The following is a 25,089-nucleotide window of genomic DNA, read 5'->3' on the forward strand; positions in this document are numbered from 1 at the left end:
CCAGGTGTACATGAATATATTTAAACATGCCCTACTTAGCTCACAGGGTTAATTGGTTATTAGAATTTTCTGAGGAAAGATATTTAAGTAATACATTAAAAGCAGAGGAAATAGAGGAAAAGTTTTGTTTTAGCTGTGTTAGTGCAAGCTATGAACATACTCTCTATTTAACTTACCCTTTGCCTTTCAAGAAAGCTGGAGCAGCCCTAGCCAGCAGTTTGCTCTGCTCTACTTCAGTATTCTTGTAAGGAGAGCTAGTTAATAAGACAGGAAAACTAAGAAGAGGGTAAACACTTATGTCTGAAATTCATTACAGAACAGAGTTTGGAGAAACTCATTAATGAGGTCTGGGCTTAAAAAACATTCAAAATAGAACCTTTACAGAAATGTTAGAAAACTTTGGAAATGTGATGCCAAGAATTAGTTTTCCCTCCTGTTCTCCAAAATAAAATTATAAAGCCTTCACTATAGAAAAGACAAATAAAATGAGCTTCTCTCACAAATGGAGAGCTGAAGGCTTGTATCACTTCCAGGCAAAGTCTGATGCAAACATCACCTGAAATGCAGCCTTCAACTTCCCCATAACAGCTAAATTGCTTTTCTCTGAATCTACCATAAAGTAGTTTCAAAAAATTAGGTAAGTCTTCTTATTTACATTCAGTGATAGGCTACATCAATTTTGTTTTCTGAAGTACTGTTCTTCTGTTGATTTAAAAAAATTGTAGTTCATCAAATCCCATTTGTCCAATTTCATAATGCCACTTTTTTTTTCCTAACTACAGTATTTAGTGGATTGCAGTAACTGCATCTTTCCCAATAGAAAAACGTCCATGTTGATAATTTCTTAAGATAATACTGGCTAAAGACAGAGAAATTTAAATATTAGCATTTCTTTCTTGGTGAAGAGTTTCTGGTAAAAAAAAAAAAAACAAAAAAAACAAACAACAAAGCAAAACAGAAATACATTTAACTTTCTTGCTTTTTAAAATTATTTATTTTTTAGTTTGGCTACTGATACTGTAAATACCTTTGATGAAAAGACCTGTGTGTGAGCATGCATGCACCTGTGCATCCAGATGTGTGTGTGTGTAGGCAGATGATGCTGTATAAATGTGATGCATGATAAATCTGAGCAGATGTTGCTCTGATGGACTGAAGAGCAAAACCTTTTATATTAAGACACCCAAAGAATTCACTATGATTGGGTGTGTGCCATTCTCTCCCTGCTTTGGGAGGTTCAATAAGGTTTGAGGGTTCAATAAGGTTATCAGCCTTATTGAGGGTTCAATAAGGTTGAGGCTATCAACCTTGTTGAGATTGTCAACCTTACTGAGGGTTCTGAAAAGGATGGCACCAAAAGGTGTTCAAAGAACCCAAGCCCTATTGCTTTATAATAAATCTGAAAGAATGCTCAATGAAATGCAATACAACACAGAAAAAAAAAAAAGCTTGCTTCACATTTCTATGTTCATCAGCATGCTATTTACATGTGCCGTGCTTCTACAGAAGCAACATCCATGCAGATAAGCATGCCCCAAGCCATCTAGAAGGATATGTCTCTCACTATGTTTTCTCCCCAGTTACAGAAAGAAAATGCACTAAAGGGATACAAGATGTGCCATGTGCCGTACCAGCCAAAAAAAAAAATGCAGCATTCCGTTCTTAAGTAAAGATAAATTAGTTGCCATAATTGGAGACTGAGGACCACATGGTAGATTTCATGTTTTGCTTTCTAACAGTGCAGTGCAGTGTCCCCACCAGGTGTAAGCTCCCCTTACCAGGTATAAGCTCCCCTTACCAGGTATAAGCTCTCCTATGCTCCAGAAGCAACATAATAGGGTGGAGGGATCCTCAAGCAAACTTCACAATTGGTATTGTTTCTCACCTCCGTTTCCTTCTTAGTAGATTAAACATACTAGCATCTTTCAACCTTTTCTTTTGAGTCATGTTTTCTTAGATTTTTTGAAATTTAAGTGTCTCTTCTAGACTCTGCCAAGCTGACTAGCATATTTGTTCCAATACCATGCCCTACACTGGGTGCAAACCTCCAGGCAGATGCCTTCTCCTCTGGGTAAGGAGTTTTAATGGATTTCCACATGGTGTCCCAGAGTCAGACGCACTCTAACAGTCACATTGCTGACTCCAATTAGTTTGTGGTTCACTGCAACTGCTTGGTCCTCTGTTAAAATATTTCTGTCCATCCAATTATGCTCCATCTTTTATTTGATTATTTGCTTCCTTGCTATAGCACTTATAATTAGTGTGTTTCCTCTAACTGATTTCAGATCATTTGGACATCAATTACTACCATTGCAATTGAGCTCATTTTTTAATTTAGAAACTGCTCTCCAAGCACTCCTTCCCATAACTGTTTCACCTTTGTGCCATCTACAAATTGCATACACTCACTCTACTGCTCCGACGAGGTCATTACAAGAAATAATGCTTATTGTCTGACTTAGGATAGACTTCAAGAATCCCAGCTGATATGTCCTTCTAGAATGACAGCAAACTTTTGAAAATTTAATTACTGATTTTCAACCGCTTGTGCATTGACCTTATACTAATTTTCTCTAGCCCTTATTTCCTTCGGGTACTTCTGTGTCATCTGGGACTATGTCAAAAGCCTTTTTAAGGTCAAGCTGTATATCTATCGCATCTTTTCTACCCACCGGACCAGTTATCCATCAAAGAAGTAGATTAGTTTGGTTTGACATAATTTGTTCTTGACAAATCCATGACGGCTATTTCTCATCTGTTTATTATCCTCCAGGTGCCTACCAATTCTTTCATAATTTTAGTACCTTTGGATACCAAGTTTAAGCTGTCACTTGCATAATTCCTGCAATCTTTGTCCCTGTTTCCACCTTCAATGTTACTTCCTTTGTAAGAGCCAATATTAGTCTCCATAATTTGTTGTCCATAAATTCCCCAAAATACAGCCAATAATACAGAGATTGTTCTGGCCACAGTGAACTTCTTTGGATCCTACAAACTGGAACGTATCTTTTTAACTCACATTCCTGTTAAAGTGAGCTGCTGAAGAGTGCTTTCCCTAAGAGTTAAAACCTCCACCTTGGAGCAGATGTCTACAAAGATGCAGATCCAACAGCTTTGGTGCAAATGTTACACCCTCTTTTGGAGCCTACCTGACTACTAAAACAATGAGACATTAACTCTTCCTTTAACAAGCAGAATACTGGTCAGTAAAATCCAAGGAGGATTCTAATCTTTTTGTGAAAACAACATGCAAAGACAACACACAGTTCAATTCTACAGCACTCCTTAGCCGAAGAAACATGGACAGCAGCAGCAACCAGAACATTTTCCTCCAAAGTTAGTTATTGTCCAGAAATTTGGCCTAATTGCTCAGCGCTGTATGCCCAGGCAGAATATCCAAATCTTTTTAGGTTTTATTTGGAATTCAAAGAAGGCACCATCTACTCTGACTCATCGTTAAGACTCTATTTCTCATTGGTTATGGGCATTTGATAACATCATGTATTTTTTATACCTACTACAGAATTACCGAGTTATTTCGGGTTCATCAGAATGTGCTGTATCACTCCACTTATTCTAGTTGATTACACCTTTAGAAGAACTAAACATACTAGCTGTGAGGGGGCACTGAAAAAATGCAAGAAAAGCCATTCTGTTTCATCTTATCCCACCTTAAAACCTGTAATTCAATAGTTTAAAGGAGACAGTTATTAAGAGAGAGAAAGAGATTGTATCCTTTACTGCGGTAGTGATAGACTGTAGCTGGGGAACAAAAGAATCCAAATAAGGAAGAAAATGTTAATCTAGCTGGGTGTAGAGTTATTCTTCTTGACTAGACAGAAGTTTCTATAATGCTAAATTAACTTGTTTTGGCATAACACATCCAGTTCATTGGGTTTACAAGGGCAATGCCTACTCTACAGCAATGTACCCTTGTTCTGCTGCCCTCTAGGTAATCAGGGATCAGAAAAATAAATGTGAGATTAAAAACTGAATATTAGCTCCAGTAAAAACAAATCAGGACTTGTGGTTTTAATTGCATATTAGCTGCCATCACAACAAATTACTGTGATTTGGTATTTGGGAGAAGAACAGTGATTTTTTGTTTCTTCTTTTCTAATATGAGTACTTTTAATTTATTCTTGAGCTGTACAGAGAGGAATAAAGGAGCCAGCTGAGCACAGTATATTGTTGATATCAATTTGCACACTATGTATATTTAAAAGAAAGGTATTTGTAATTGTTATGCCAAACCTTTCATTAAAGCTTATTTATGGACATGATGGCTCAAACTAGGTAAGCATTAATTTTAAAGGGATTGTGATTCTGAAGTGGCCTGAGGAAACTAAGAAGCATCTTGAGGAAAGCCTAAATCTGACTTCCTTCGAGCTTTGTAATAATTGCATATCCACCCAAAATTGGTGCTTCAGACTCAATTAAACTGCAAATGACATATCATGTTCAATCTCCTTTCAGCTGTTCCCCACAACTCATTATATTTACTAGTTATCAGAGATCTTTTTCTTAATAAGATTCTTCCTCTTCCTAGTTCATTTCCCTGTTTTACCCATGAATCCAGAAATGAAGACAGTGTTTTGCTGTACTTATGACACCATGTTCATTTCCAGCAGCAGGATGACTTGATGTGCTGAATTCAGCATTTCCTGATACAGGAAGAAACTGGTTGTGAATGGTAAGGCCCCTATGTGAACAAAACTATCTTAAATAAGTACCATGGGAACGCTACAAATGACAGTCTGTGCCAATTCTCTTCTGCATAAACATTCTAATTACATAAAAACTTTCTGTAAAACTATCTGAAACCTCTGAACTAGATTGCAACACACATTAAAGTAACCTTTAATAAGTTGTCTGCAGTGAAAACACAGCCAGCAGAGCTTTTACTCTTGATTACATTCAGCTAGAAATTTTACCCTGAGTTTATACGATTCTCAGCATAATATGAATCACCGAGCATTTAATATAAAACCAGCAGAATTGCAAACAAGGCTGTCAAAGTCTGTTTCTCTGATGTATGAGAGAATGGGCTTCCCCTAATGAGGCCTGATTTTCCCATGGCAATAATAATAGTAAAACCTACAAAAATGAATGAAGATATTGTTATTAGTCTAACACAGATTGAAGAACTTGGCATTTAGGAGAAAAGTACCTTGGTCTCAGTACTTTCTTACTGAATTATAGCTAATGCTCACAGACTAATCAAAGAAGAAAAAAAGAAAGGTCATTACACTCCACGGTAAAAAAAAAAAAAAAAAAAAAAGAAAAAGGAGAAAAAAGTGGAACTGCTCTTATCCAGCAGTGTATATTTTATGCAGAATGAGTTTGCCTCCTCCTGCAGGTCACTAAGATGAAAGAGAGTGCTGGGAGAAGAGTGCATCAGCCGGAGGCACTGGTCACATCTGGAGCTCTCTAAGTAAATGCTAGGTCTTCGCTAGCTACGGGAGGGCTTAGATCTGCCTTTTCTGTGGCCATTTTGAGAAGCAAAGCAAAGTGGTTTCGGGAAGGTTATTGGCAAGTGACGCTAACTGCAGACTGGCAACCACCAGCAGCAAGAGCTGTGGAAAAGGGAGGGCAGGCTGGCCGTGAGACTGGGAATCGTTTCCAGACTCTTGTGCGAGCCTCTTTCATGCCTCTGTCAAGAACGCAACCGGGAAGCCATGCGCTGAAGATGACAACATAGAGATGCCATTTTTTGGTTTTCAAAAACAATGTTTCCAACTTCCTCCAGATGCATAATATTAATCCTGTGTGAAAAGGTAAAATGGAAGATTTGTGCTGTGCACAAGCAAGAGAAGTTGGCAAAGCCCACAGCCAGCAGGAAGTCTAATCAAAAGACTAATTAGAGCCACAGAAATCCTCTAGTCCGCCAGAGCTTTCCTTAAAGAGTATCTTTAGTAATTTAGCAGAATTGCTAATGATTTAGTGCTTGAGCTACAGAACTACAGCAATTAGTGGGTTAGTGCTCTCATACTGACCGTGAGTTGTTGTGAAGCTGATTTACATACAGCTTTATAAGAGAATGCTCATCAGCCACAGGACTGGCTACATTTATACCCCCAAGTAACCTGAATGATTCAAACAACGAAACCTTGTTAATACCCCAAAAAGTATGCACAGAGAGTATCATGTTCATTGTGGATTCATTACAATAAATGCGATTTACAACCACTTAGAAAGAACAATGACTTTTTGGCTTATAGGTTGTGGTTTTTTGTTGTTGTTGTTTTGTTTTTAATAACAAGATGCAATTTAAATTTATAAGAGTTGAAAATAAACATGAAAATAAGCTGTAAAGCTCTTAAAATCCTGTTAATGCCATGAAACAAAAGTTACAATAGCTTTTATTATACAGAATTGTTTTATATGTTGGGGTACTGTTAGCTTTAAAAGAGCCAGAACTAACCACTGCATCACGGAAACTTTTGTTGTATATAAAAAATTCATAGTATGCACTTAATCTGTGTACCTATGGTTGTGGAGTTATGTCTCCTGCTTTCAGAGGATTCGCCATCAGTCAGTTCGCCCTCTAGGAGGACAGGAATTCTAATGTCCCAGGAATTATCTACATTTAATCCTCACATTTAGACAGCTGAATTACCACAGAGTACAGAAGTAAAATTATCAGGAATTATTCATATTCCAAAAAAATACAAGTAGCACAGTAAATAGGGCTGCAATCATTCCTGCAGGTCCCTAACCTACGTGGCAAAGCACACTGTTGTTGAATGAGCACAGGGACTCCTTAGGCACAATGGGAAGCAACAGCTATACTCTAAAAGATCATTGTTCTTAAAGACCTGTCTTGGAGAGGCCACAAATAGATTGTTACGCCTTGTCCCAGCACATAAAATCCCAAATACTCCAACTGTAGATATTTTATATCTCAGATATTTTATATAACTGTAGAATTTGCGTTTGCAGTTTCACTGTCTGTACAGGCAGCAGATCTTGTCTTGGGGGCTGCCCTGGGGCTGGCTCTCAGAAAACATTTCAGACATACCCAGCAGCACTTGCACTAAGATAACAATGGGAGTTTACAGTTTATAGCTTCCCGTACCAAAGTTCATAAATCAAAGCAGTAGCAGAACATCTTTACTCTGACATTTCAATGTTGTACATTGAGGATTTCTTTTCAGTGTTAAAAAAGGTAGCCATGCATACCCAGAGATTGTGTTTGGTTATTGGGGAACACTGAAGCACTGACAAATACAGCAAGGACCAAGCAATAAAATGCATCCGAGGAAGCCATGTCACTCTTCCCCAGTATAGCAAGAAGTTATTTTCCTGCCGCCTTCTCATCTATGTACATTGGTGGGCTTACATAGATCAGGTGAAACAGCCAGAAAGTGTTACACACATATTTTGGCCATGTGAGCCAAAATACTGAGCCAAAATGTACATGCTCAGCTGCAAGCACCTTTTCTTTGGTATTAATGCTTCTGACCACTCTTTTCTGTTTTGTTTGTTGAAGGGTCACCATATTCCAAGACTTGTAACCTTCAAAGAAAATCTGAATGGCTTAACAGTAGGAAGGATGCCTTGCTACTTTGTGAGTATGAACACATTTTCCCTTTGTTCATATTACACCTTGCAATACGAAGCAGGCATTCCCTACTGGCAATGGCATGTCCCAGTTTCTATTCCCACAGTGCTGCAACATCAACAAAATGGCTTATATAGCTCATTTTCAGCCCCTATCAGTGGATGCCTAGGTAGCATGTGAGCACAGTTAGTGGACTTAGGAGTACAAATAAGAACTGAAGCTCTGTGCTCTGTTTTGAAGAGTTTGGGGTGCCCTTAATCAACTTTCCATCTGGATAGCAGGGTATCAGTCCAAAGTAACCAAGGCATTTCTTTTATTTTTTTTTCTGGGAGGGGGAGTTAAGATCTCTAAAAATCTCTACCGCCCTCATAAAGTCATTTAGCATAAATTAGGATAACAACTCACCTTCTGTTTGCAAAAGGACTTCCTGAGGGAACAGAGTGGGAGAAGAGTGTGTCATTCATGCTGGTTACAGGTCGGGGGGGCCTAGAAGAAGGCAAAATATCCAGCTGTATTAATGTGGTACAAAAAACAAAACAAAGCAAAATAAAAACAGCAACAAAACAGGAAAACAAACAAAACAAAAAACAATACACCACCCATCAGTAACAGTATTTGCAGAGAATTAGGTAATTTTTTTGTTTAAATTGACATTACTGCTGGCATCTTCAGCTTTAAGTAGCAATGGCTCCAAATGAAACACGGTGTGTTTTTAACCAGAAATTGATAAAAATATACCGTTGCCTAGTTCTGAAAGGAAATAATGCTTCTGTGTGTTCTGAGGTGAATTTTAAGGAACTCACTTGATTTTTTTCCTGCTTTAGCAAAATAATTACTCTACAATTTTTTTTTCTTTCCAGAGGCAAGTAGTCTGTGGTACAGTTGCTGTGTTCAACCCGCTAGGTTGAGCACTGGTAGCAGGTTAGTTGTGGCAGCATGCAGGTCTGCACTGCCAATAAACTGCACAACTTTTCACAAATTTATCCCTGGTGCTGAGCTCCATGCTACCATATCTACGCAGTGACCACAGTGTCCCCATGCCCCTCAGTGTCCTATAAAATTCATGCAGTACAAAACTGCTTTAACTGCAAAGCTTTTCAACTGGGATATCACCCCCCAAATCAAAATTTAAAGTAAGTATCTAGTTTAAAAGGACCCATTAATGATGATGGTTTTATTATTACATTTTTTATTTCCTGCTCTGGCTAAAAATGAAATGAGAAGGAATATATCCTCTCATTTCTTTTATTGTCTAGTCTTAAAAAACATTTTGTGCATAATATTTGCTTCTGTATCCATCAAAGTGAAAGTTTCCCTTCTTAATGGTCTTCTTACGCAACATTGGGCAAAAGATATGGACACTTCAGAAAAAAATGAAAAATATGATACTAAAATCACAGGGTTTTTAGATCTGAGCAGAACCTGAAGCCACATATAATATAGACTGCAAACTCCCTAGATATCAAGGTGTTTAAAATTCCCTTTAAGCTCTGGAAGATCTGTCTTGTCTTCTCAATTTTGCAAATGTGCAAATAAAAATATAGTAGCCATCTGCAAAAAATTCACTGTGCTGTCATTGTGCAAGACAATTGGTCACTCAAACTCTTTGTAAGAAATGAGGAAAGCCAGTTCAGCACAGAAGTGACTGATTAGTATATATTTTCTTTCTTACTCTGTTACTGTTAGAAAACAAGCATAAATGCCTTCTTTGGCAAGTTCAAGTGGATTTCTCAGCATGAAACCACCACACTGATTGTAAAGAAGTTAAAATCAGGGTATAGAAAGATGCAGGATTTTCCATATTTATATGAAAACACACTTTTAGACTGTGTCTGCAGACCCACATGAAAAACTGCAGATCTGGTCAGTCATGAATTTAAGAAACATCCCTTTGTGCTCTGTTTACTTATTGCTGGATGGAAAAGTGCTTAATATTATTTTTCATGGACTGCTTCATCAAAGCTATAAAGAGCTGGGATGAGGCCATAATTGGAGCCAAACCAGTTTTACGATAATGGAAAGGTCATTGCAGTATGGGTCTTGAAATAGAGATTTGAAAATAAACTTCGAGAGAATACTTGGAAGCTAATCTTATTTAATGAGTAAGCAACCGGTGATTTGTTGGCTGGTAATTATTTAGGAGCAACAGCTCATACCAACCACATGTGACTACTGATGTGCTGCTTTTTTCTCTTCACAGTGCAACCACTGTCCAGTGAACACCTTCTAACACTACCTGGGCAGAGGCCAGGATTTCTGAAGATGAGTCCAACCCTAGGCTATGCAGTCCTAGACACCAACGGAGAAGGGAGGAGAGCTGGTTCCTGAAGTTCTCCCAAGGAAGGAGACAGGGAGAGTGTCCTCTTGGTAGAGCTTGGGCTCTGCTTTGCCCAGTGGGTATGCTGCACCTATGAATTTCAGCAAATCACCACTTATGTACTTCAGGTTCATGTCTTTTCTAAGTTCAATATGAAAAGCTGAGTGGAAGGGAAAGTTTCTAACACCCCCAAAGAGCTCTTTCCTTTTAGTATGTCTCTGCGTACACATTATTGGTTTGGTTGCTGATAAAAAGTTAGGGATTGGTAGTGATGAGATTATAGACATTTTTCAAACTATTTTCCTCCAACAAGTGTACTAAAGAAGAAAAATACTCACCAAGTATCTCTTTTGCAGCCAAAATGAAATGGAAAAGACATAATTAATTAAATTGTCAGTTTACAACGTATGTGGTCTGAATACAGCATTGGACAAACTCTACTCTTATGACCCTGATTCTGCAAAAATTGTGAGTCTCTACACATCATAGAGAGTCTCTACACATAATAGGTCACTGATGCTGTTTACATATGCAGAGTTACTCTTGTGTACAAATGCCTACAAACTTCAATGCTTTGCTAAAGCTTTGTGATTAGCATTTGTTTGTCAATTCTTGTATCAAGAAAACTGCAATTTAAACTAATCTGAACTTTCCCAAGCAAGTTTTTTGTTGTTGTTGTTGTTGTTGTTGTTTGTTTTTTTTAAGGTTGCTGCCCACTGTCTGCCCACTGTCACATTCCTCAGGTTCAACCTGAATATTAAATGGATGTTCAAAGGCACCTATACAGTTGTATGATATGATAAAACAAGAAAAGCAGACTTTATGGTAAAGCAAAGCAAACTCTCATCTATTGACTATAAACGTCTATCTTTCAGAGGTTATTTCTAAACTTCTGAAAGTGAGTCATTAAGCTTTATGATAAACATGAACTGCTGATACCCAATCAACTGTCCTCAAGGAGGAAGAAAACCCTTAAAACAATACTACCTAAATATGCTGTGTAATAAATGCATGCTATAGCATAACACATACCCACGGTAATAAATCAAATTAAATAACAGGAATTTTCTGAAGTGTTCCATGCTGGCCTAAAATCTTCATGCCAGTGTCAAAAAGCAATGGTCCAACTGATGTAGATGGAAATGAAGTCAGGCCAGAGCAGAACGCCTTTGAAAATCCCTCTGTGATGCGCTGGCCATGCCATGTCTCTGCAGCCTGGTGTGTCTTTGTTGTTGCCAATCTTATGCACAGAAAGGCAAAATGACCCCTCAGAAGTTCCTCTGTGTAATTAACTACACATTGATGACTACTTCTCTAGATAAGCTTTAGATGTGTTTTTAATTTAATTGAAGATTTTGTGTGGCACCGGTAAAAGAGAAAAATCCTCCAATCTTTCTGTCTGGTACCACTCAAAAGTGTAAGAACAATGAAAAGCACAGGCAGTATAGTAATGCAGAGAGTATTTGTCCTCATTTAAGGAAGAAACTACTAAAAAAAGGATATGGTTTTGTTGCCAGAATTCTTCCATTAAACGCATGTATAAAAACCTTTTTGCCTGGATTCTCGCCCAGAGCTGTTTCTCTCAACTTCCATTACGTTTAAAAATAAAAATCACATTGGCAAGAAGATAGAAGGTACAATGAGGCACTGTGGCATCTCTCTCCCCTCAGTTAATTTATGTGAATTATTCTGTAGATCATGCTGCCTCCACATCTTACAGGTTTTTCACTCACGTCCCATTATGGCCAATATAGTTATATTGCCAATCTACGGATAAAGAGAAACCCTATCATAAAACAAAATGGATGGTGGCTCATTCTCAGATCCAATCACTCTAAATTATGCCTATAGAGCTAGGAAGTAGGAAGGCGTTAATTTCACAGCAAAGATTTGGAACGGATCCTACTCAGTTACGGTACCTTCTCTTTTTCTTGCCTTGCCTAAATGCACTCAGTCCCCTCACGGTAGCCCAACTTTTACCTCCTGCTCACTTCTGACATAGCCCGAGGCCTTGGAGGGCCTCCAGCCACCAGGGAGCAGAGGCTTCTGTTTCAGTTCCACGTCCCTGTCCTTCCATTTCCCTTAAGCGTGGCCAAAATCCACCCTGTGAAATTACCACTGACTCGCCAGCGGAGCTGTGTTTTACACCACATAGGGCAGTGTGGTAGCAAATCAGCAAATCCACCCCTGGCTGATGCACTCCCAAGAACAAGCTCCTCTGCAAGGAGGTGCGCAGGTTTTAAGCGACAGCTGAATGCAACAGCAGCTTGGCACAACATATCCGCCAGGGGAGCCTCCAGTCTGGAAAGCAGAGTGTGCTTTTACGCCTTGGAAAACTGCTATAACCACTCGAGGAAGGCCATCAGCATGATTTATCCTCCGAATGTCAGGTAGGTTAGATGAACTTTCAGCGTGCCACACAGCCCACAGCGGCCAGCACGCGCTTACCCTTACAGATCCTACATAAAAAGCGGTCGGTAGTGACTAATGTAAATGCATGTAATAATTACAGATTGGAATGGTTTCAGTAGCCATCAACACAGATATGCAGCGTGCCAATACGCTCATAAGGGCTGCTGCCTGAAGTGCTTCACTCGGGGCTGCTAGGAAGGTGGTTAAGAGAGGTCTTTTCTTAAGAAATACAGCAGAACATTCTCAAGAGAAATATCTTAAAGAATTTTTGGAATAATTTTTCCAAGTTAATTCCTTGTGGCTTTTTTGGCTTTCTTCTAATCAATGTCTTGATTTCCTGAATTATTATTTTTTTTTAGGACCCAAGAAGCAAAGGTAAAACAAAGTCATGAATGAGAAAATCTGAGCAATGGCCAATATGGACAGTGAATACCCTTGAGAAAAAAAAGTCAAAAGCGATGACTTCCCACCCTGCACAAATAAATTTTCTCTCTGCTTTGAGTTTCTTGATTCCTGAGGAGAAAAAGTAATGACACAAACTACTATAACAAAAATACTTTCTCAGTGTACAAAAAGGTAAAGATAACAGGTCCCTTTCAAGTGACTGGGCAATTAAAGAAACAATTTATGCAGACTCATACAGCTAGCCTTTGGGATCAGGTGAAGTCACAGCTCCCCTGAGGTCAGTGACAAGTCTGATACTGATTTCAAAATTGGTCAGACTCTACTTTTCTCTAGTGCCTCATGTCAATACCTGTGACACGCTGATGTTTGGTGTCTGTAGATGACAAAACTAATGTTCTAAGCATAAACACATCCCAAAGTGCTGAAACTATATGAAATTGCACGTAATCCTACCTCCCTACTTGTGCAGTCACACCAGAAGCACATTTTTATACTAAATATCTCTATCAGCAGATGCACTGGTGATGCACTGAATTTGGTAATGCCACAGCTGCCTCCTGTTTTGTTCAGAGCTATAGCATCTACGCTAGGTGTATGCAACTCCCACAACAAAGCTTACTTTCTCTACAGCACACAGATACTTACACAATATGAGCCAGGTTTAGAGGTTTTTCAGGCTGGTCAGGGAACATTGGGTGCAAAGGTTCACGGCTGGAAGCACAGCTTAAAGACTTGCTAAGTGCATTAGTTAGCTTCTTAGCAGGTGATTTCTGGGAGGAACAAGGAAGGTAGAGGTAATGTGGACAAGTAAGGTGCATACTGTTTCTGCTGTAGGATGCACAAAACAACAGGAAGCTCTACTGCTTACATTGGTATGGCTGACATCCCCCCCATCCCTTCCCACCCCGAGAGTATGGCAAGCCAGAGACCATTCAGATCGGAGGAAAGATTGCTCTTACCTTCAGCTGCCTTTAGAGTAGGCTTTTTGGGGGTATATCTATACGGACAGGCGCAACCACCACGGGTTCCTGCAGTGCTGTGCTCAGGTAATGCTGAAGGTAGGGCAACACAAAGGAGGGTGCCCCTGGCTGGAGCTGGCTTGTGCCTCACCAGCTGGGGGTGCGAGCAGGACAAATCTGTTTATGCCCGTCCATATAGATATACTCTACAAGACACCGTTCACCTCCTAGCTGGGGGCCAGATGCAGAGCTGCTTGGTTCTTTCTCTAGGGCCCGGGAAATTTCAGACACAGACTTGGCCAGAATTGCACCCCCACGGCAACACCGTGTGAGAAGCAGCTGACGTACTGTCGCTGTCATTGAAACACCGAGGGGCTTTGCAGGAAAAGCATGCTTTTCTGCCCCAAATCCCACCAGTCTTCAAACAGCACAAGTCTAAAGAACTCATCTTCTGCTTTCCAGTTTTGCTTGGGCACTCTGTGCAGTTGGACACTTTTCTAAGGATGGGCTTGGAGGTCTAAAATCTCTTTTAGGCTTGGTGAGAGATTCTCAGGGAATCCAGTTTGCATGCCTGTGCTTTAGCTTCTCTGCCATCCAGACCAGGGGCTGATGACCCTTGCACTGTCTCCTCCCCCCAAAACACAGCTCTGTATGCCGAAATTTAAAAATGCTTTTAGAACTTAGCAGGAGAGGTATTGTACGTGTGCACACACATCCCACATAAAGTTATTACTGTAATCAAGATAATAATGATATATTTGAATTACAGAATTCCCACCTAAATAGGTAAAGTTCAGGCTTTTTCTCTTGTATTATAAACGCAATTTCACACTAAATTCAGATCATTTGAACTCCACTGTGTATAGGAACACCTTTAATCTGCATGTGGAGCTCAGTATAGATGCATTATGGATAATGCTAACCTGTTTTGAATGAATGCTAATGAACGCTATAGAAAGGCAATTTCAAACTTGAAGGAAAACATTTGTTTCTGACAATGAGACATTGGAAGCCACTAGGCACGTAGTCACGTTTTGTCTTCAGCTGAGCAGAAATCTTAAGTTTTAAAATGATTTCCTGCCTATAATTACAGCTCCCTTGCTACAGCCAAGAATGATTTTATAGCACAGATTGCTATTCGTGGAGTCAGAACTAGGTAGCAGGCACTCTCCTATTCAGAGACTAAGCTCAAGTCATTGTGTCTATGCAACAAGCAGCAATTAGGTCCCACAAAACATTTACAGACCCAGATCTGCTCTGAGGGAGTGCAGGGCCATGTGACTGGCATACAGAGCAAATCACATCAGTTTAACCCTTGCCTGCTCCACCAGCAGAAAGACTGAACAGAAGGATTTTAGAAGTGTCAAGTTTCAGAGCTTTGTTAAAAAAAATATACAGGAAGCACTGTATGTATGTGAGTTGCTGCTACAAAAATAATTTTCTTTTTTATAACAATTATAACAAGAACTTTTTTTTTTTTTTAATTTGAGATCAGTTAGGATTTCTCTGCTGGTCTCTGGATTTGTACCCTGAAGGATGCTCAGTGACCACGGGCTTCTCTTAGGACTTTGCTCCAGCCATGGAGAGCACAGCCCCTGGACCTGATACCCTTTTGAGAACATTAATGTAGTTGCTGATACTTCTATGCCAGCTTAGTAAAAGTGCAGAATTATTTTGTTTAGCAATGAAAAGGTTGAAGTGTGTTTTTCTCCACAGTAAGCAAGCGCTACCAAGGATCTAAGTCTGCGACCACACTCAAATCTCCTGTGCCAGGACCATCCCAAATGCTATGCATATGCTACAGCCACTTGACTGAAAATATTGATGAATGCGCGTTAAGTACTCATCACTTACAGGCAGCCAACAGCATGTCAAACAGAAACAGCCAAGGACGAGTCCCTTGGGGAGGGGGAGACTTACTGTGTGGCTGGCGCTCTGCTCCGAGCCCTCTGGCGCTGCGCTGCCCCACAGCACGGACCGTCACGGGCACCCCAAATCCACGCTCCGAAAAGACCATTCCCACCTCCGCGCTCTCCCACCAGCTCCCAAGGGTGCAGCTTCCCAGACAGGGTGGCTGATCCCTGCCGGCAGCCCGGCTGGTGGCCACCCCTTGCCGGGAGCTCCCACCGGAGGGGCAAAGCTGCCCGCGGCGAGGCGCGAGCCTTCCCTTACCCATGACGTGTACTCTTTCATTTGGTGCTGGTTGCTGTGGGAACCGCTGGCATGGCCTCTCCAGAAGCAGTCCTGACAGAGCTGGTAATTGTGACACTGCTGGCAGCGGTAGCGAAACCCCATCATGCTCTCGCTGTGGCAGTAGGAACACTCGACGGGGTGGAAGACTGCGCAGGAGAGAGATGCCGAGCTTTAACCCGAAGCAGAGGAACCCCAAGGAAAAGCTGACGGACAGAGCCCTGAACAGAAGGGCAAATCCTCTCTTTGTTTGCAGCTACCTGCAGTGTAAGATGCTGTCTGTAGCTCTGACCCATGGAGAGCTACCCACAGAAACTTGTGTAGCCCTCCACAAATCTGTCCTGAGCCACAGACAACACCTGACAAATCAAGCCCCAAACCCATGATCACTTCTGGACAGATGCATGCACCTCCTGCTCACAGCAGCAGAAAATGCATTCAAATGACATCTAAGAGAATAAATACTCCATAGAGGAAATGTGAGAAAATGAGAAAATCCCCTGCATCCTTAAGCTGTATTGCTGGGGGAAGCCAATAGTTTTGCTGCGCTGTTAGGAGCTAAAGCAACGTGCCCCAGAGAAAAAGTCAGGCTTGCTGACTGGCTACACAAAGCACAAAAACGTCCTTGGGCATAGAGCTGTCCTTAACTACCTCTGTCTCATCTGTACAGCTGATGACTTTTAGGTACCTACATAGGGAGTTATAAATTTGGCATGGGATGCCCTGGTTTGGAAATCTGGCCATTGAAGGGACCAGCTGGGTCCCTTTCCCTGTTCTCTGTTCCTCTCAGAAGCACGCAGCAATGAGGATTCAAGTCACTGAGCACGCTAAGGCACCAGCCATGACATTTCGAACCTCCTTGCTCGCACTGCTGCTATCTCTGCTCCTCTCCCCTTACTGTACCATGTGTCGCATTTACCACAGGGTACTGCACATCTCCTTCTTCCCAGACACCTTCTGCTCTTCTCTCGTTAGGTTCAGTCTGGGAGGATTTGGATCAGTCTGAGTGCGTCGGGATTTTTATTCCTTGCCAGAATTTCACAGCCGTGAGGCTTTGTGCTCTAGGCTGGGAAACAGTGCAAATCTGGTGAGGATTAGGGATGGATGGCAAGGGCTTGTGGAAAACGGTGGTGACAAAAGCTGGAGGAAGGTGGGGTGGACAGCTGGCTCTGTAGCCAAGGAGGACTTGGGGATGTCATATCACCCCCCCTTGTGCCTTTAAGTGGAATGGGGATTTAGTATAAAACACATACAACATCCTTTTTCTCCTGTTAACATAAAAAATGGCTAGACACCCCCACTTCCTCCAGACTCATCTACTTGTAGGAAATATGTTATAAATATGTGAGTATATATGACATGTTCTGCCTCCTGCGCCCCACTTCTTTTTCCCTGCATTGTGCCAAAGCTTCAGTTATGTTGGAATAAACCTTCAAAGAAGCAACAACACAGGAATATTCAACAAGCCCCGTACACAGCAGCCCCAGAGGCAAAATACTGGGCTGGAAAATTATTTTTAAAAATCTATTTATAGTCAAAAATCAATATTTTATTTTATTTTATTTTACTTTATTTTTTCATTTCATTTCATTTTGTATAACCTTCCTCTGCTTCTAAACCTTCCTTGTTTTAGATTTACAGTACTGGAATAATGCTTGTCAGCATCATTGCCTCCTGATGATCATGATCACGAAATGTCACATTAAGAACAAGTACAACTAAGCAAGACAGGCATTTCTTGTCTTGACTTTTTTTTTGGTTTGTTTCTAATTAATATTGGCAGTGTTGGTCTTTCTGAACAGCAGAAGCAGGCTGTTCTGAAGCTGAGACACTCTCCAGAAGTACATGAGATCTGTACAGAGTTTGTGGGGTGCAATTTGCTCACACACTGAAATGAGATGTACAGGTTTTCTAGTTCTGCCCTTGTACTTTCAGTGTGACAACACTCTGTGTCCTACATAACTCATATGTATGAAGGGTTTGGTTGGAGGACTTCATAACTGTGAGTCTGTGAACTTTTCCCAAGGTGGTCGAGGAGTTGCAAGTCTGAAAAATGTTACTATCCAGAGACATACTAAGTGCACCAGACAATAATCAAATTAGTTGATCTTCATGGTCCCTTCCTGTTTTAATGTCTGCAACCTACTCATTTTGGAGAAAGAAAACCCTTGAGAAGAGACACCTCACAGTTAAATCCTCACACTCCACACAAGCAAAAGCTAAGTATGAATTTGGATCATCCTCGCTCCTTTTCAGAGTATATTGTCCAACTGTGTAGGCTCGGGAGGAGCTCCTTCAACCCTTTGGTTGGTGTTTTCTACTGCACTGGCCTTCTCCTGCCAAGAATATTGCATGAATGGAAACTGCCAAGCTGTTCCTTCGCTACTGCCATATGTTGTAGCTATTAAAAGCCGTGGTCTTGGAGTATGTGAATGGATCAAGTCCTGTCACTCTTTGCTTATCCAGAGCACAGGAGGAGCGGACATGATCAAGATAATTTCCCAAGCACAGCAAAAATTATGCCATGTTCCTGGCTGAAAGACCAACAGGATTTTTTAAATATTTTACCAGTGACTGTAAAAATAGCACATGGAATCGATGAACCCAGTGCAGTAGCTCCTACAAAACCACCCATAGAGTAAGAGAATCATCACACACAAGGTTACTCCTGTAACTTTTTTTTTTTTTGGTGGCAACACCTCTTACTTACCATTTTCAACATTTGCCAGCCGATGAAGAAGTGGTAACCACACTAGACACTGTGGCGGGGGATCAGACATGAGAGTATCCAAGAAAGTGTTTAATGTGACTTTTTTCTGCTCAAATAAGAAAACAAACATGCACAAAGAATCAGTAATCAGAGATATCAAAATGAATTTTATCTTGTACTTACAGAAACACTTGGGGACAGGCTTCAAACACTATTTACTTGTAGCCTTGGTTTACTAAAAAGAGCATTTGATACTAGCAAAGAACTTATGGGCTATTTCTAGAGGTTACAATATATATACCGTATATAATTATAGTATTGATTACTAGCTGTCCCTTTCATGATGCTGGGTTCCTGGTCACTTGCAAACTTTCTTCTAAAGTCATTACCTGAAGATCCTTTGTGAATAAAGTTCACATTTTTGTCCTCGTGTTTTGAGTACCCCCGAACAGGTACCAGTGCATGTAGCATATCAGTGTGCATTACTAATATTCAACTGAAAAGCAACTGCAAAGAATGACTGATGATGAAATCAATGAAAATGGAGTATAACTTCAAAAAAACCTTGCTCTTTCCTGTGTAGTATAGTGGCTACATAATGTGTGTTAAAGAATACAGCTACTAGTTAGTCAAGGACAGAGAGTCCTTAAGAAATCAGAAAATGAGACTTCCTTCAAAGTAAAATTAAGACACGAAAATATTAAGCCTGGTTGAGAATGTGTGTAGGTATAATTTAGACATACATATTTAAGTGGCATCCCCATATCCAAAGAGATTGCTAAGTTTTCATATCTGATTGCATAAGGTGCTGCTTTAGCTTGCTGAAGAACTGTGGTTACCCCATGAGAAAGGAAAACAGCAGCTATGCAGTGACATGTATCATCTCCATGTGTTGTGGAGTGCTTCTCAGAGCTGAGATTTCCAGATGGAATGTCTGAGCCGCATTTATATACAATTGCTGCCAGATGTAAAGAAAATCAATATTTCTCTTATACACTGAGTGATCAGTGGGAAACATCTCACTCTGTAACAGTTTTAGGGTTGATATATTACAAGATATTGGGAAATGTATAAAGGCTTCTGTTCCTGAGACAAGAGAATGTACTTCAGGCTGTTTGTGAAAACGAGCTTGATTCTTTAAAGGCCATAAATAGCTGGAATATGAGCTTTAAATCTCATTGAAAAACTGACTTTTCCCACAATACCTGCAGTATGAAAGTCCTAACATACAGTCTTGTAAGAGTAATCAAAGCTGTGCCAGTCCTGCAGATCAGCTTGTGTCCGTGTGCTATCAGAAGAGCTACCACCTGCTTGTTGTATGGATGACCTTCCCACCTGTGCAGAGTGGATAACCAAACCTAGGGGAAAAAGGGTCCTCCAGTGTCCCAGCTTCAGAGCCAAGTAGCCCTAAGTCTCCTCTCTGCTCTTGAAGGGAGGTATTTGGCAGAGCACCCACAAGTGGTCTAAACAAGCAAATATATGGGGAGACAAGACCAGCTCTTCCACAATGGAATAAGCTCCTAAAAGCAGCTGTAATTCAAAATGGGACTTGCACCGAATAAAGCAACTTAGCTTCACTGACAGCTTTATGGCTGAACTCCTCTGGTGGTCACTGATTTTATGGATTAGAGAGAATGATGTCGCTTAAAAAGGCACCAGCAGAGCAATTTCCATACATTTTAGAAGACATATTTTCCTTTTGCAGTTTCTATCAGTTGCTGGGAAAGTTGAAACTGAAAGCTGTTTTCTAAATATATGCTACATGCAGATGGAGTCTGGGTTTGTGGAATAACACTTAGCCAAGTGATAAGAAAATGAAGTTAGTATCTATGTATTTTTTTTTTTATTATTTTGGGATAAAAACGTGAAATAAAAAGTGTGCATTTTTAAGCATAATAGCACTTTTAAATATGAATACAATATCATATCACATTAATTCTACCCATGGGGGAAAGTGGCAGCTATAAAATTCCTTTTTGAGCCACAGATCTATATTCTGAAACTTTAAATCACTTGCTCTGTCTGGCATTTCTGTTCCATAAATTTGCTTATGAGGAAATGTTGCTTCTATTTTGAACAGCCATTTCCTCTAGCAGTGGTTCACAGACAGAGGAGAATACATGGTTTAATCAAATGAATGAGTGCATCAGGGAAGAATCAAACATTTCTGCAATAGGAAAATTCCTTTTACTTGCAAACTGAAGCAGATTTGGTGCCATGAGCAGAAGATCATTCCCAGAATTTTTTCTTCCCATGAAACTGCGAAATCTGTATATTGTGGGGCTGAGCACTTTTGGTAAGCAAAAGTGATCCCCACCAAGAGCAAAAAGGGCATAAATGAGCAACCCAGTCACTTCCCTTAGCACTCCAGGGTGGGTACTGGCTAGATCTAAACAGACACAAAATGCATTTGAAGTACTGAGGAAAAAAGATGACTCATGCGCATGTGTGAGAGGGCTCTTCTGCAGTGCAATATGTGCACTGAGCCAGAAACAAGCCTGAATGTTCTGTCCCAGGGAAGGCAAGGTCTAGGCTGAGAAGCAGATGTGTGTTTCCATAGAAAAGCACAGTACCGATTATTTTTCACACAAAAGAGCTCAAAGGTGGCCATAATGCTACCAAAGTAACTTCCTAGCTGTGGATAAAAAGTATGCGTCCATATTGCTCAGAATCTGACATCTCAGCTTTTTATACAGCAGAACATGATGGAGGACTGATTTTTTTTTTTTTTTTTGTCTTCTAGGTACTGCAATGAAAAACTTCCAAACTTTTTTTGGAAAGCACTTAAAAATAGGAGTGTTGTTACTCCAATAACATGCTAGCAATTTTATTTCAAATTGATCAACCTATTCATGTTTTTTAGATACTGTGCTACAGCGAAATGATCATGTTTGTCCAGGAAAGTGATATTTTGAGACATACAACTCTGAGGAAATGGAAAAAAATAAATAGAACAAAAATGTATTAGAATATCAGGATGAACATGCTAATTCTTTTTGGATGTACAGCCTCATGGGAACTGAAACAACCCTCCTGCCCCCCGCTGGAAACTTTAAAAACAGGACTGCAGAAATAATATGGTACTAATATGTAAAAACTCCTGTGCTCAGAAATACATGGTAATTGTTTCTACTTTATATAACCAATTAACTCCAGTGGAAGAAATATTTGAAGTTCATGAATGCTTAAAACAACAGGGTGACTGCCAAACTTATCCTAAGGTATACTAAGTGCAATATGAGAGAGTGAAAGAATGACCTTTGGGGTGACTAAGACTGTGGGTATCATGTATCAGAACGTCATGCATCAGATTGTCAATAAACTGTTTAGAGTCTCATTTCGAGACTCTGGTTCATTCCTAATGAGTATTTAATGAGAATTACATAAGTAAATTTAAGTGAATTATTAGACCAGATTTACAGGAACACTTGGCTGCCCACAGATGCAAACCAGCAGCTTTGTAAATTCACTGTGTACCTACATAAGTTGGAGACCTAACTCTCAGTAGCTTTAAACAGAGTTACAGAATTAAATCATCTAATGGCTGTTTGGAGACTGTTTCTTTCTTAAGGTAGCTTAACATATCTGGTCCACTCTTGGATGCGGTGTCAATGAAAGCACCATTTCTGATGACTGCTTAGATAGAAAACGAGTCCTGAACAACATTAAAAAAAAAAAGAAAGAAAAAAAAGAAATTGCATTTTGATTTTGACAGTATCATGTCCAATGTTCAAAGCCTGAATGCTCTGTTGCCATGCAGGAGGACTTTTTATTATCTCAACACAAAATTACCAAAAGTCACTTCACTATGTAAATTCTTCAACATAATATGAAATGCTATTTTAAATCCCCCACTGTGAAACAAGACTATTTTCACACATGCAAGCATCACCATTTAAAATCACTTGGGAGATGATTTAACAAATGAATTTCAACAATGCCTTTCAGTTGACTGGAGTGACTGTTGATTAGTGATGAAACTGAAGGAAAATAAGAAATAAGACTATTTTGCATGAAAATGACGCTATTCCTGCTCCATTCGTTCAACACCATTCAGTTATATTTTGGTAATGAATGTAAGGCTAAAGAGAAGGAAAATATCACTTTATTTCTAACATTTTCCCAGTTTCAGCATCTTCCCTTGTATTTATGCAGTGTGCTGCATGGCAAGAGCCAGAGGATCTCTTTCCTTCCACTGCATTGGACAAGTGGATAATCAGACCCAATTATGGGACCTTAAGGAGTGCTAGATCTTAGCTGCAGCCAAACTGCCATAATCAGTGTGCTTACATAGCCTGGTGAATTGTGGAAAATCTAGTTTTTTCTTCCCAGTAATTTCATTGTTTTCCTGACTCTGTCTCATTGACAGTATCTGTATGGGACTAGGGATTTTTTAATACCCACTGACTCCCATTTTCAATAAAGGTTTAAGACATAATTTTCTACTCACTCGTAAACTTCTCATGTGTGTACAGCATCACTTGAAAAAACGTGTAGTTTGATTTTTTGGTGAGAGTTGGGCTTTGTATGGTGAAGTTAAAGTCTCCTATGTGCTTGCAGCAACAACAAACTGCAGTGGACTGCATGTCTTGGGGCATTTACATAACCTAAAAGTAAACATCTAACTTCAGTGTTTAAATTAGGAAGTTATTCTCCCCAGGCTCCCTGATTTAGAAACATGTAAGTTAGGATCCTGCTCTGAATCACTTTTTGTCTAAGACTCTCCCTCTTCTTCTCCCTAAGATTCTCCCTCTTCTGTCTAAGACTCTCCTTCTTCTATAGGGGACCTATAGAGACTAGCTCCTTACCATAGGTACCTAAACTGCATGCCAGAAGTTAGCAAAGTGAACCTGCACCCAGCCACGTGTTCCCTGGGTGAATATGCACATATGTGTAAGAAAGTAAAGGAAGTCTCTGAGGTGTACTCTGAGGTGTGGTTGAAAACCCGTGTCTTCATTTACCTGTTGAGAGAAACAGGATTTTGCTGATTGCTCAGTATAACCAAATGAAGGCCCTTCAAAAACAGCCGTGGGCAGCTTGAGAACCTCCCGCAGAAACATGTCATATCTGCCATAAACCATCACTCCACTGGAGTCTGAAATCATTGAGAAAATATCTGAAGGGAGAAAAGACAAGAAAAAGACACAGTAACTTCAGTGAGCTACAGATTTGCTCTTAATTCAGTATCATCTGATCTGAACCAGAAGTGCTAAACAACATGTTCTGCTTATGGAAACAGCCACTATTACTGCATTTTAATTATAACCATACTCAATAAAATACACAGGGAATGATTTACATATAAAAAGGAGCTGATTTTGATATGAAAATATTCCTGCTTTTTCATTCTGTGGGGTCATTTTTTAAGTGAAGTCTGATGCATGACACGAGGCAGCAATTTAATCAGATAAGAAGAATTTAATTTGACAAGATACACAACATCAGCTTTTTGACTACTGCCAGCTTACCCTGACAAATCTAAATCTTCACAATGAGCTCATTAAGTTTGTTATTACTGTTTTGGACACACAAAGCACTGAAGCTCTTTCAAGTACATTACTTTTTATCCTTCTCCCTGTTTGTTTGTGTTTTGTTTTTTTTTTTTTTTTTTTTTTTCCATGTACAATAATATCACAAAGTTTTATAACTCCTGGATGTTTCTCCTTTGTCAGTCTATACTTTTCCCCCTGTCTAAAAGGATCCTAAGCTTATCAGGGGGTCACAGACTAAGAAACATGCATCATTTTTCAGGCTGTGATGTCAACTGCTTCGTTTCTAGGAAGCTGGAGTAGAAATTCTATTGACAGGAAGTATTCCGGGGACTGCTATGGGAAAATTCAGCATCATTCTCCAGCCTTCCACTGGATGGACCCTGTTCCTTATTCTTAAAGTAGCTTAGGGAGCAGTGTTCCCTAATTTACAGTCAGTGTTCCCAATTTACAGTCAGTTTATATTTGTATCTCTACATAGAAATAATGTATTAAAAAAATGGCACCGAATCTGGAAGACTAAATTCACATCTGTGATGTCTACTTGCCTATTCTAATCAACAAAAATTTGTAAATTTAATTTTCTATGGCTGTGGTAGAAGGCTTAGAGGAAACCGAAGGCTGATATTAATCCTTTGGTCAAAAAGTCTGGAAAATGGTGTTCTGGACCTGGGCTTCAAAAATCATAGCACTCAATAGGAAGTCTTTCATTGCTGCTGCAAGTAAACTATGCCTTAGCTGTTTGGGAACTGGGAATAAATCCTGTGAAATGAGAAGCCATTCTGCAAAATAGATGGCATTAATATGTGCCCTATGGGAAGAAATATAAATAGTTCATAAATATATCGTACTTCTAAGTGGGAAATGAGAGGGATGTTATTAAAAAAAAGCCCAAGAAATTGCTAAATGATGCCTCATGATGTTGAATGTTTGAAGCACTCACCAACCAGAGGCTGAATACATGCAATTTATCTTCAAAAATAAGAATTTTGATGTGACATTCCATCAACCTTTTAATGGGTTTTACTTGCAGATGTACACAG

General features: G+C 39.9%; 1 protein-coding gene across 9 annotated transcripts in view; it reads right to left on the reverse strand.

Moving 5' to 3' along the window:
• The window catches only part of DTNA (dystrobrevin alpha), a 218,717-nt gene that overhangs the window by 36,291 nt on the left and 157,337 nt on the right, over positions 1-25,089 (reverse strand). For 4 of the 9 annotated variants that reach the window (XM_032181735.1, XM_032181733.1, XM_032181732.1 and 1 more), the window contains 7 exons: positions 23,519-23,673; positions 18,558-18,663; positions 15,830-15,996; positions 13,344-13,468; positions 10,220-10,228; positions 7,970-8,050; positions 5,997-6,086 (listed from right to left, as the gene is read on the reverse strand). In XM_032181735.1, the coding sequence (XP_032037626.1) occupies positions 5,997-6,086; positions 7,970-8,050; positions 10,220-10,228; positions 13,344-13,468; positions 15,830-15,996; positions 18,558-18,663; positions 23,519-23,673 (733 nt within the window). Of the gene's footprint in view, positions 1-176; positions 255-5,996; positions 6,087-7,969; positions 8,051-10,219; positions 10,229-13,343; positions 13,469-15,829; positions 15,997-18,557; positions 18,664-23,518; positions 23,674-25,089 lie in introns of all 9 variants that reach the window. The other 5 variants (XM_032181739.1, XM_032181738.1, XM_032181740.1 and 2 more) reach the window with 4 other exon arrangements.

This window comes from Aythya fuligula, chromosome 2 (assembly GCF_009819795.1).
Source record: "Aythya fuligula isolate bAytFul2 chromosome 2, bAytFul2.pri, whole genome shotgun sequence".
In the NCBI taxonomy this organism is placed as follows: Eukaryota; Metazoa; Chordata; class Aves; order Anseriformes; family Anatidae; genus Aythya; species Aythya fuligula.